This window comes from Chinchilla lanigera, unplaced genomic scaffold (assembly GCF_000276665.1).
Source record: "Chinchilla lanigera isolate Chin_1 unplaced genomic scaffold, ChiLan1.0 scaffold00034, whole genome shotgun sequence".
Taxonomy (NCBI): Eukaryota; Metazoa; Chordata; class Mammalia; order Rodentia; family Chinchillidae; genus Chinchilla; species Chinchilla lanigera.
The window spans coordinates 400,553-412,960 of record NW_004955435.1 but is presented as its reverse complement, the minus strand read 5'-3'; the positions used below and the strand labels follow the sequence as shown (position 1 = coordinate 412,960).

At 40.4% G+C, this 12,408-nt stretch overlaps 1 protein-coding gene across 2 annotated transcripts in view; it reads right to left on the bottom strand.

Moving 5' to 3' along the window:
* Positions 1 to 484: 484 nt before the first annotated feature.
* Rwdd3 (RWD domain containing 3) overlaps positions 485 to 12,408 on the bottom strand; it is a 13,770-nt gene continuing 1,846 nt past the window's right edge. The window contains exons 2-4 of one of the 2 annotated variants that reach the window (XM_005388762.2): positions 2,982 to 3,469; positions 1,062 to 1,177; positions 485 to 963 (exon numbers count right to left, since the gene is read on the bottom strand). In XM_005388762.2, coding sequence (XP_005388819.1) covers positions 849 to 963; positions 1,062 to 1,177; positions 2,982 to 3,469 — 719 coding nt within the window. In that variant the 3' untranslated portion in view covers positions 485 to 848. Of the gene's footprint in view, positions 964 to 1,061; positions 1,178 to 2,981; positions 3,470 to 12,408 lie in introns of those variants that run through there. The other variant, XM_013516467.1, reaches the window with a different exon arrangement.

The window sequence follows — 12,408 nt, the reverse complement described above, 5'->3', positions numbered from 1 at the left end:
GTACAGTACCATGCCCAACAGCCTCATGTTTTTTGTTACAGATTTTACCATAAGCTTTTATTTTGTTAATTCATCTTTGTTCAGGTCATAATATATTTTATCATGATCTAAAAGATTTCATAGTGAAAAATAGTGTCTCCACATAATTTCTTCTTTCCAGCAAGCCAAGATCATTTTGTGCGAACTTTTCTCCCCTCACAAAACAAGAAGTTACATTTTTCAAATAAAAATTTCAATTTAAATAGATTTTCTAGTCCTTTAGCTACCAAATACATGGAAGCCCAAACAAAACAATTATAAATCAGTTTCTATAGAACTTCTTTGGTTTGGTTTAAATAGAGATTTATGTAATTCCACAAAGAAATCAGTGTTATATTTTTCTTAACAATCAACTTCAAACATTAGGCATAATAAGCTGAATGGGGACAAATCATGATTAAATGCTAAAAATGTAAACATAGAAAAAAGTAAATATGAAAACAAATTTCTTTTTTAAAAAATCATTTAATTACAAAAAAATTAGCCAGAAAATTGCATCGTTCCAAACAAATTGTCTATACAAAAACAAGGGCTCTCTTAGCAGCATCTTTTTTTATCTGTGTTCCAAATAATGTTCCATCCACTGAACCTAGTCCTTCCCAGCAAACATTAGAATAGATGGGCTCTTTTCATGTTTAATATTCCATAAAACAGAATTGGCTTTTGTTCCCGAAATTACAGTGATTTTGCTACAGGGAAACTTTAAAATTGCTCCCTTATGACTATTTTGATTAGCCATTTCCCAAGTCCAATGCAAAAACAACAACAAAACACATTGCTGATTTACCAAAAACTCCTTGTCATTAATTTCATTTTACCAGCCCAAGTACAAATTCGGAGAAAAGCTTCTTAAGTCCTGCAGTTTCAAATTCTTTTTGTAAGTCATCCAATGTTGAATACTCTTTGACTTCAAATGCCAGAAACCTGCATTATACAAGAGAAACTCATGAATATGCCTAGATTTGTCAGAGTATAATTATCGATTCAGTTGCTTTTTCATCTGCAATAGTACTAAATTATACCTTTTGTGTTCCGTCTGTACTTTTGTCTCAAACAGTACACTAATCATTTTCTCTTTGCATTTCTTTCCATTTGAGTCCACATCTACTTTGGAGGTTTTCTGAAGAACCACATATTCCTAAATGATAAATCAGTACATTAAGTACATATCTTACTCTGAATTTCTAAGTCTGTTTTAAAAGAGCCATAAACTTGCAGGCTTATTTTCATGCTAAAAGAGTACTCCCCTTCTGAACCATGCAGTGAGAGTTACACAGTGGTTTTACATGCATGGCAGACTAATGTGCTGGTAATGAAGGAATGAAGAGCAACATAATCAAACTATCAAGTTTAAATCTGGACTGGCCTATCTACTACCTCTGATTCTGGGCTGGTTACTGAAATGCTCTGCGCATGAGTTAACCTCCTCTGTAAAACAGTACTCATAACAAGACCCTACTCCAGGAGGAGCTGTGATGAAAGAATGAAGTAATACATGCAAAGCACTTACAGGAATGTCCGATATGTAATACTACAGCCCACTTATGAGCTTAAGGTGCTGCTGCCACTACTGCTACCTCAGCAACTAAAAGGAGTTATCAAGCACACAGCACTCACCACTCCAAATTGGTGGCATCTATAAACTTACCGCACATTCTCCATCCTAGCAAACAATCTTACAAAAACTTAATGGAGAAATTTGTATCAAATGACATTTAAAGACAGCTTTAAAAAATTCCTAGAAATGTATCATTTCTCTACATTAGCAGAGCTCTAGTAATATGTGAAAGTGCTTGTTAACTGATGATTCAATCTGAGTAACAATACTTACAAAACAGCTGTATTTATCCTAACATGCCTGACCTGGCTTAAAGAAAAATTTGAGCCCTTAAGGTAAATATGAGTAAAAAATTTAATTTGTCTCATTTTTGTCAGCTAATATTTTGCTCAAAGTTTATAGACAGACTACCAATTGCCTTCAGTTACATAGTTCCTTGGTCAGGACCCAAACCAGAATATATGTTTAATTTGAATTATTATTTCATCTATCTACTTAGCCCAGCATGAATCTGGTTAACCAAAAGCCAAAGGAGTTTTGTAGTAAGAACTCAAAACCAGCTGTTATTCTGTAAGCCTTTAAGATTACAGATTGTTCATACTAAATCTGTTTTAAATACATTCTATTGTAATGACTCCTGATCCAACCTATCAGTAATTATAAAACTTAAGTGATTTGTAACTCTTTTAAGATTTAAAATATAATAAGCAGTGTTCCTTGTCTGGTGCCTCAGAAAACAGGTTAGAAGGGTTTAGAATAAGCATGTGAAAAATCTAACGTAGATGATGGTTTTGAAAGCAGCTGCTGAGACAAGTCAGGTGGAAAGCACAAGTTAGGTAGGAGGTGACAGGCCGACAGTTCTAATGATTCTACTCCTACTGACACTAAACCTCAGTTATAAGGGACATGCCTCTCTTTCCAGGTACTACAGGTACAAAATGAAAAGTGTCAGAATGTATTCTTAACTATCAGTAAGTTACAAATTTTGGAGACGATCTACAAATACACACTGTGCTATGCCTAATTATGGAAAGAAATATTAATAGGCACAAACATTGAGTGCACATTTATAAAGTTGAGCTTCACAGATAATTACAAAAACAAACACATTTTTACAAAAGACAGGTTTTTTCTTTTTAACAACCTGTCACTTTCATTAAGTGGCATGACTGTTAAAATATACCTATCCTTGAGCTTTGCAAGTCCGTAGTTGCAATTAGGAATTAGGCATTCTTGAAAAAGAAACTGAAAACCCATTAACATGGTAATCGGGAAGGCAGAAGCATCTTAATGATTAATCAATCCCATTGTCACCAACACATTTAAAGACACACTCTTTTAAGCATAAAATAACCGGCTTCACACTGAACACTTAATTTGGCACCTTGATACTGTTTCTGTCTCCTTGTAGTAAAATCAGTATTATTTTACGCAGGAACATCAGTCTTCCTGTCAGCCTTAAATCTGAGGCCCACTTCTCCACAGTTCTGATGTATTTTGTCCTTGCTCTCATGTGATCTAAATGCAAAAGAGTTACCCACAATCCATCATCCACAGTCGTGCTTGTTGGAAAAGTACACTTCTCACTGCCACTTCCAGTTTCTGGTTGGTTGAGAACATGCCTGAGATTCTGCTGGATCCAAAGAACCAGCTCGTGAACCATGGGCTCCGGCAAAAGCGTCTCTGCTTGCTTAAGTAACTTCTCTTTCACAGTCACACACTGGCCTCTGGTCAAATGTTCTGAGTTAACTGAGATACCAGGCAGACACAAAGGGTAATTGACCGGTAAATGGAACACCAACTCTAAGGGTACATCCACATCCATAAGGCCTTCAGCTTTTGTGTGAATTCTGCACACGGTCCCATCTTTCTCTGGAAGGCATCCAAAAATAATCATTAGCTGCACATAATTCAATTTGAGTGGAATACTAATAAGTTAGAAATTTTCTTTCAAATGTCATTTTATTTCTCATGAGAAAACTGCATTATTATATGAAGAGCCACACAATACTAAAAAAGCCACTCAGTTTATGTGTATGATAGGAGGAAATAATCAGCAGTCAGGACTTACCTGGCATTTACACTTACCATCACCTATTTTTATTAAGTCACCAAAGATGATTTTCATTACATAATTTTTTTTCTAGCCACACTTAGTTGTTAAACTGGAACACGTTCATAAACTTATGACATTTCAAAGAAACACTACCACATATATACGTAAAATCAGTAACTACAAAGTTATATATTAAATCCTGAAGGTCACTGTGTGGGAAGTCACACTGGAATCTGAGGCCGCAGAGTGGCAGAGAAACAGGTGACTCTGTATGACACTGTAACTGCCTGGGCTTGCTGTTTCCTTACTGTAAATGTATCACTATCAATCTAACACGAAGTAGCAAGGCGAACTGAAATTGACTGGACATCAGTTCAGCCTCTTCCGGCTCCAGGAGAAGCGGGGGACGCACAGGATATGAGATGAAATATTCTGCTCTCCTTCAGATTTGCTCGGCTTCACCCCTCTGATGTGTTCCACACCACTTCACCCCACTTTTCAAGAAGTTGATAAAACGTCAGGTTGATTCATTCTGCAGCAGGCAGAAGCACACAGATCAGAACGGAGAACAGAACTGGGTGCAAATGAATCTCTTTGAGGTGAACTTACCTCTCTACATACTTCTTTCGCCATATACCCTGGTTTTATTCCTCTTTACAAGGCAAACAGTCAAATCCTTCTCATTTTCATACCTGAAATACTGCTTAACAGCCTCAACAACTGAAACCTGCATGTACCCCCACTATGAAGAACCCAACAGAGTATTAAAATTGCTTCCTAGTCATCTGACTCCATGTGTATGGAAGCCATTGTTACAGATACTGATTCATATAAGACCAAGCACATCAGTTACACAGCTTTGCTTTAAAAAATATCAGCACCACCTGCAAGGAGTTACTATTTTAGGACATTACCCAGAAACACAGGTAGCAACCATTCTAAAGACCATTATTTATAATTGAAATTTGTATTGCATAAGTAAAATGTGTACTACATAAAGATTTTTCAAACCTAACAAGGTACATTCCTCTAAAATTTATCACATTTCTTAAAACCATTCTTTCACTATCTTTTTAAAAATGTATTTTATTGATACCACCGGGCGTGGTGGCACATGCCTGTAATCCCAGCACTCTGGAGGCTGAGGCAGGAGGATCATTGAGAGTTTGAGATCAGCCTGGGCTACAAAGTGAGCTCAAGACCAGCCTGAACTGCATGGTGAGACCCTGTCTCAAAAAAAGACCAAAAAAAAAAATTTATATATATATATGTGTATATATATATATATATATTATTATTAAAGTAGACTCCTTACTTGTCAGTTGGATTGATACATTTTGCTATGAAATAGGTATTATCAATGGACTTCAAATAACATGAACATTAGGCTAAATAAACTCCAGTTTTCATTAAGGGGGTCCACATTTTCTCAAGAGGAAGAAGTACAACTTTTAAATATCTTCATTCATTCATCATTCAACAATCATTCTTTTCAATCATACACTATTCAACAAATATTCACTGAGTGCCTGCCAAGGCCCAGGCACTACTCTCTTAGGGAAATCAATGGTTAAGATATGAATCTTGTCACATTAACTCAATCCAGTGTTTCAAACAGGACACATCTTCCATACCTAAAAATGTCTTTATTTAGAAATATATACATACATGTACATATAATTCACATAAATGCTCTGTGTATGCCTTGAGAGACAATTCTCCATAGTCTGGCATCTCTGAAGGTCTTCTGAGCAAAGGCCTTCAGAGCTTTGTTACAGAACCTTTGCAAAACAGACAACCTTGGTTTCTCTCTCTGGCTCAGAAGGGAGATTTGTTTCCAGACCTCCATGATAAAGAGCAGGACTAAGGCTGACTAGAAATGCTAGTAACTCCCTTATAATACTGGAAGATTTCTTTCTGTTTAAGTTTATTTTTAATTGATATGTACAGGATATGATATTTTGATACACATATACACTATATATGAAATGTTTAAATCAGGGTGAACAGATCTCAAGATTACTGTGTGCACACATCCAGCTGGGCTACCGCCCTACCACCCATGGGACAGGGGACGAGGAGAACCAATGGGATCACGATGTCCATGCTACCTGCTGCGCAATGAGCAAGGCTGTCTGACTCACACCATTCTCAACTCCTCTGGGCTTAATCTGTGTACGGTGTGGTGACCCAAGGACTGCTGCTTAGGAACTGCCTAGCCACTTGACAACACACACATTTTTTCACCACATTCCTCATTCCTTTTCACTCTTCATCAGAGAAAGAAGTGTCTTTCTCCCTACCACAGAAAACTGTCTCTAAGATATTGTTCAAATTGCCACCTGTTATGCTTGTATTTCCCAACCCTGTCTCTAATGTTTCCTTCTAACAAAATACTGATCTTTTCCTTTTTTTGCCTCAAGAAAAAAAATCCAAAGCTACTATTCTATTAAGCTATGGGCCTATCTTTCTATCCCTTCATCCTGAGTCTTTGTAAAATATAATTCTCAACATCTGCACCCATTTTCCCATCAGTCAGTCTCTCCATAGCTTCTTGCACTGTGGCTTCTAACATTACTTCTCTCTGAAGCTTCATTCTCAAATGTTCCCAAAGACCTCCTAGTTGCTATTGCGCAGGAGATAACTCAGCAGGCCTAGGTTGCTCAAACCCTGCATTTTCAAGAAAGGCTTGTCTTTCAGACTGACCCATGGCTGGCTCCACAGAGATGAGCTCTGAATCCTTCTACTTTCTGCCTGCTGAAAGTGTTTTTTGCATGTCCACAGCCTTGGGCCACATGGTCTCAGTTTGATTAAACAGTTTAGGCTAACAATGAAATTTATGGTAAATCTTAATGTTTGAGGGTGAAGTCTGAGTAGCTGGAGTCTGTCCTGGAGGTGTTGCGTGCCTACATGGCTGAGCTCCAATAAAAAATATGGGCATCAAGGTTCAAGTCAGCGCTCCTGTTGGAGACATTTTTCACATATGACTCCACCGGAAGAGGATACTTGGAAGCTTGCTCCTGGTTTCCCATGGACTTCATCCCATGATGAGCTTTTTGTCTTTCCTGATTTTACTCCGTATCACTTTGCCAGACCAAACTGCAACCTAGACTGTAACAGTTCGTACTTCTAAGCAAATCATCAAGTCTGTGGGTAGTCTGGTGACCCTGACACAGCCATAATCAATAGCCTTTACTATAACCTATGCTTCTACAGCATCTGAACCTATTACACTAATCTAAAAATCTCTCTTCCCCTACATCCCAGACACCACATAGCTCTAGTTCTTTTCCTGTATTTCTGCCCAACCCTTCACTGCTTTGTCTTCTTTTCCTAAATCACTAAATACACAGGCATTCTGCAAGGGCACAATTCTATCAATGACTATCTTGTTCTAGGTATCCAGACTTGAAATCTTAAGTTCAATTTTAGTTCTCTTTCTCTCCTTGCTTCATACTTCATATTTATTTACCAAACGCCTACTACAAGTTCTACATAATTTCTCTCCTTTCCATTCACACTATCACCCCTAGTTCAGGTTTTTCATTTCTGCAGTAGGGTCCCTTTGCACTGCCTGCCTCTCTCAAATTCCTCCATGCAATACACAGGGCGGGCCTACCACTCCAACCTCAATCACCAACTTCCTCTCTCTTCAGCCCCTGCTTCATCTAGCTCCCCTGACCCAAGTACTCTGGATTGAACCTAGAGCCTTTGCACTAACCTGTATCACTAAGCTGCTCTCCCTGTGTCCCTCCCCTTCCTTCATTCTTTCCTTCTTCTTCCCTCCTTTTCTCCCTCACTCCTTCCTTCTTTCTTTCCTTCCTTCCTTTTTCTGAGGCAAGGCTCCAATTTGCAATACTTCTGCCTCAATTTCCTAGTGTGCTGGGGTTACAGGTATGCACCATGCCCAGTTTCAACTAATCCATTTTATGTTATATCCTGAATACTATCTTTAGTTTCCCATCTTGAGGCCTTCCTCCTGATTTCCCATTGTCCAAAAAGGGCCTTTACTTTCCACCTACCAGCATTTTGTTAACATCCACAGCCCCTCTCTAGCACTTGTCTTACAATGTCCGCAGTATATTGAACTTGTTACCATATTTTCAGACCCCAAATTTGCTGTGGTTGAACCAAATCAACATTTTCTCCATCACTGAAATATCTCAACTTTGTTTTTAAACAACAACCAAAGAGGAAGCAGGGAGAATGTCTTAGCTACTTTCTCACTGCTAGGACAAAATACCTGACATCCACAAGTAAAAGGAGAGGTTTACTTTGTTTTTGTTTTTTTGGTTTTTTTCCGGTACCGGCAATCGAACTCATGACCTTGCGCTTGCCAGGCAGGCAGTGTGCCACTGAGCTAAATCCCCAGCCCCTAGGAGAGGTTTACTTTGGCTCACAGTCTATAGAGGCTTCAGCCCATAGTAAGCTGGATGCAAGGCAGGGCAGCAGAGTAGAGGGCTACGGCTGTGGAGAAATAGCTCATGACACGGCAGCAGGAAGCAGTGTGAGATCAAGGCAGGAGAAAGGGAGATGGACCCTGCCAGGCCATGCCCTCGGCAGCTCACCTCCTCCAACCAGGCTTCACCTCCCAGCATGACAGCCAGCCATAAACTCATCAGTACACTGATGATATCAGACCCTCACAATCTATCACCTCCTAAAGGCCACTATGAGCATATGAGGCTTTGGGATACATCTAGATATAAAATAGAACAAAGAGGGTACACAAGAAAATTAAATCTTACAGTTGTATAGTTCTTAGAATTATGCCAGTAGTTTGGAATCATGCTTACAAGTTCAGAAGTCCTTGGTACTAGTGGTAAGCTGATTAACAGACCCAAAGACGGATACATCCTTTTTCCCAGAATTTGTGAATATGTCCCCTTATATGGCAAAAGGCCTTTGCAAACATGATTATATTAAGGATTCTGAGATGACAAAATTACTCTGAATTTCCCAGATGGCGATAAATGTAATCACAAGTGTCCTTTTAATAGAGCAGTAGAGAGAGATTTTACCACAGAAGGAGGCAGTGCATGCACAGACACGAGATACCACACGGCAGGATTTGGAGTTGAAGGAGGGCTGTGAGCCTAAAGGAAACAAGACTCAGAGTTCTAACAGCTGAAAAGGGCAGAGTCCAGCCATGACATCCTTACCCACTTTCACATTTCTCTTTGTTGTTTTCTGGTCCTAGTAAACAAAGAGAATAGCAATGGAGGAAAACCCTGACTTTCACCTTGGATGTGAAACTACTATTTATACGTTCAGAATAAAACTACTTTGGTTCCTCTAAGAACTGGAAAGGGTTAACAGTTTTCCCAACTGGTCTTCTTGTCAAATCCCTGCCCCACATATACACTGTAGCTGCACACTAAAATTATACAAAATGATGCTCTCTCTGTAAGAAAATGAAAACCCCAGTAACATTCCATTCTGCTGATATTTAATGTGATGATAAAATTGCACAATCTTTTAAAAACTCATTTTCTCCCTAAAACTCTAAAATTATGTACCTTACCCTTTCATTTCTCATCGGCCTTAATTTATATAAGCAATTACGCTGACTCTTTTTTGTCCCAGAATTTTTCCTGTGTCACATGCATTGTAAGTCTATTTTTTTTTTGTTTCCTCTTTTTTTTTCCCTCTAATAAAAAAGAAAACAAAGTCGTCCCTAAAGACTTTAAGGTTATTAACAGCTCAGAAACAGAGTGGTTAACAGACAACTAATTGTGCTGTACATCTAATGCTAATCTCTACTCCACCCTTGCCCCCAAAACTCAGTTAACACAAATTCATCATTTTCAATAATCATCTGTGCCTTACAGAACTTATGTTTGCTCTAGCAAACTAAGCTTTTCTTAAGTTCCTAGGTTATGTGTTTTCATCCACTTAAAGACCTTACCAAAAATATAGATCTGCCCTCAGGCTTTTGCCCAAATATATTTGCTACTTTTTTTTTTTTTATAAGTCACTCTGTCTCATAATAAAAAGTCCATTTCATAACTAAAAAAAAAAAGAAATAGGTTTCAAATCTTATCCTTCCTTACAAACACATGAAAGAAAGCATTTTCCTAACCACACACTAGATGACAAAAATTCAAACTGGAGATAATGAACCTTTTTAAGGTTTCTATTTCTTAGTTTACAAAACCCAACAAATGCTTGAGAAATGTGGTCCAACCACACAAGACACTAGAAAAGATTTAAGAGCATGAGTTCTTTAAGCATTCATTTAAAGCCCAATAAGAAATTATTTACATATCACATACAGAAAAGTGTAACTCACCATGTTAAGTTCCCTCTACTTGTTTTCTAGGGGATATCTGGTTCGTGTGCTTGTCAATTTTTAGAGATCCTCCTAGTAAAACTGCAGAAAACCACAAAGAAACTACCAATACCTTCTCCTCCTTCACATGATAGGGTCTGCTCTCCTCTTCCTCCCAGGTGGCTCACCACAGCATGAACTCACCAAAGCTTGCTCTACCCTTCGGCTGGATTTTTACATGTTTTAAAAATGTGCTTACAAAAGAAAGACAAAAAAACTAAACAGAAAAGAAGGTGAGAGTGGCGATCTGAAAAGAAGGTGAGAGTGGCAATCTGAAAAGAAGGTGAGAGTGGCGATCTCACCCTTTAAGAGTGGGTTCAAGGCTGAGGCAGATCTGCGGAGGTGCACTCGGCTCTGACAACCATCTGAGCATATCTCGGCGTGTGACAGTCATGATGCGCTCTGCAAAAGGGTCCACTTCAATCCCAACATTATCATCAATAAGATACAAAAATCCACTCTATGCAAACATTCTAGGTGATAGTGGTCTTATATGCCTCTCATTTTACAACTTCTTGATTTGAGGGAATTTCCAAAAATGCAACCCCTACATATAATTAACACCAACTACAGTAATATAATCTCTATCACCCATCAGGAAAATAAAGATATGTAACAATACCAACTTTACCGACCTCACTGATACACACGTACACACACACACACACACACACACACACACACACACTTCCCTTCAGGGTTGTTCTGCACACCAACTGGGTCTCATCCATATTCTCTTGAGTGCTCATTACTGTGCTCTTTCTGGACAAGTGTTTCTTCGCCAAGAACTGTTTCCATGCTGCAGCAGCCCCACCACTATCAAAAAACATGGTGCAGGGTAAAGGTCCATACATGCCAGAGCCTTGCAGTTATTTATCCAGCCTAAGCAAAGATGCATATCAAGTTTTAGATGGCAGCCACCACACTAAGCTTGGCATCTGAGATGAATATACTACATGGAGATGAACAGACTATCCCTGATTTGACCCAGTCACAGCCTTCTCTCAAGCTAGGGGGGGGCCTCTCACAATCCGTACCCCTAAGAGACTGTTACACCTGATGCCTCCCACTACGAGGCTACTAGAACTATGGCAGAAGACAAAGTGTAGATAAATCCCCTAAGTTTCTTAGCATGAATTAATCCCACTAAGCCAAATCACATTATTCAGCCTTTTCAACCTTAGAGTCTTATGTAATAGCTGACCGTAGATTTAGCAGCCTGAGTGCTCCCGGTCTGCCTTCTCACCAGAACTGTAAGCCCTCTGCAGTGTTCCACTGCTTCCATCAGCAACAAGGAGCCTATTTAGAGGAAGCCAAGAAGGAATCAGTGCAATATCCTGCCAGCAAGACTGAGGCAACAGTGCTAGTGGTAGCCAGCAGCCTGCTGCATGTTCTCTGGGGTCTGATAAAGAAGTCCTTACCTAACCCTTAATTCCCAGCTGTGAGCTTCAAACATCCCTATTTCAATCACCGAACTGTTCTACTCTCCAATGAACCTTTCAGCAACAAAATGTCCTAAGTTGTTACACTGAATTCTTTTATAATTCAATTACTTATTGATGCCAGACACTGAATTAAATTAATTAGGAGGCATGGCTTGAAAGTCATGCTCAATTTAACAGCAGATAAAGGGTCCAGTGTTCTCAGTATTACGAAACTGCTCTCTTCCTCTCAGCCCTCTCTTTTTTGGGTTTTCTCTGATCCACCAGGAGTCTTCAGAGCTTACCACACTCTCGGCCCAGGCCACGACCACCTCTTTCAGGTGTGATGGGACAGCACAGGTTCACTGTTTCCAAACACTCCCAACTGAGCCATAATAAAAGAATTAGGAAAAGGAGTGATCTCTCCAAGCAGCCGCCCCAGACAGAATTACCAACGAAGACAGCAGGGGAAACAGAAAGGGGGCCGGCGAAGAATCAGAACGCTGCCCAACCAGAAGGGTGACAAGATCACACTGAAGGGCTTCCTTCACGTGGATTTCGAGGACTGTTTCCAAAGGCACAAGGCAGGGTTAGGCGCCAGCAGGAGAGCAGCGCCGTCACCCTCACGGCCCCCGTGCTTGGGCGGTGACAGCGCGGCGTGAAGGCGCGGGGCGACAAAGGGAAGGGCGCCCGCTCCCCTCCGAGCGCACACCCGGACGCGCCGCGGCGGGCTGTCCACGGGGAAGACGCCGGGCAGCCAGCCGTAACCACCAGGTAACGCCTGCGGCCCCAGGCGCACTTCACACACTCGAAAGCGAGCAAGCCGGCGTGTTCCGCACTGCCGCCTTCGCCCAAGCGGCGGTTTTGTTTTTCACAGAAGCCAAGGGGGAAGCTGAGTCAGGGCTAGCCGCCGTCGGGCAGCAGGCCGGGAGGGAGCAGCGGGACCGGGGCCTGCGTGCGGGGGAGAGGCGCGGGCCGGGCGGCCAGCGGGGAGCTGCGAGCG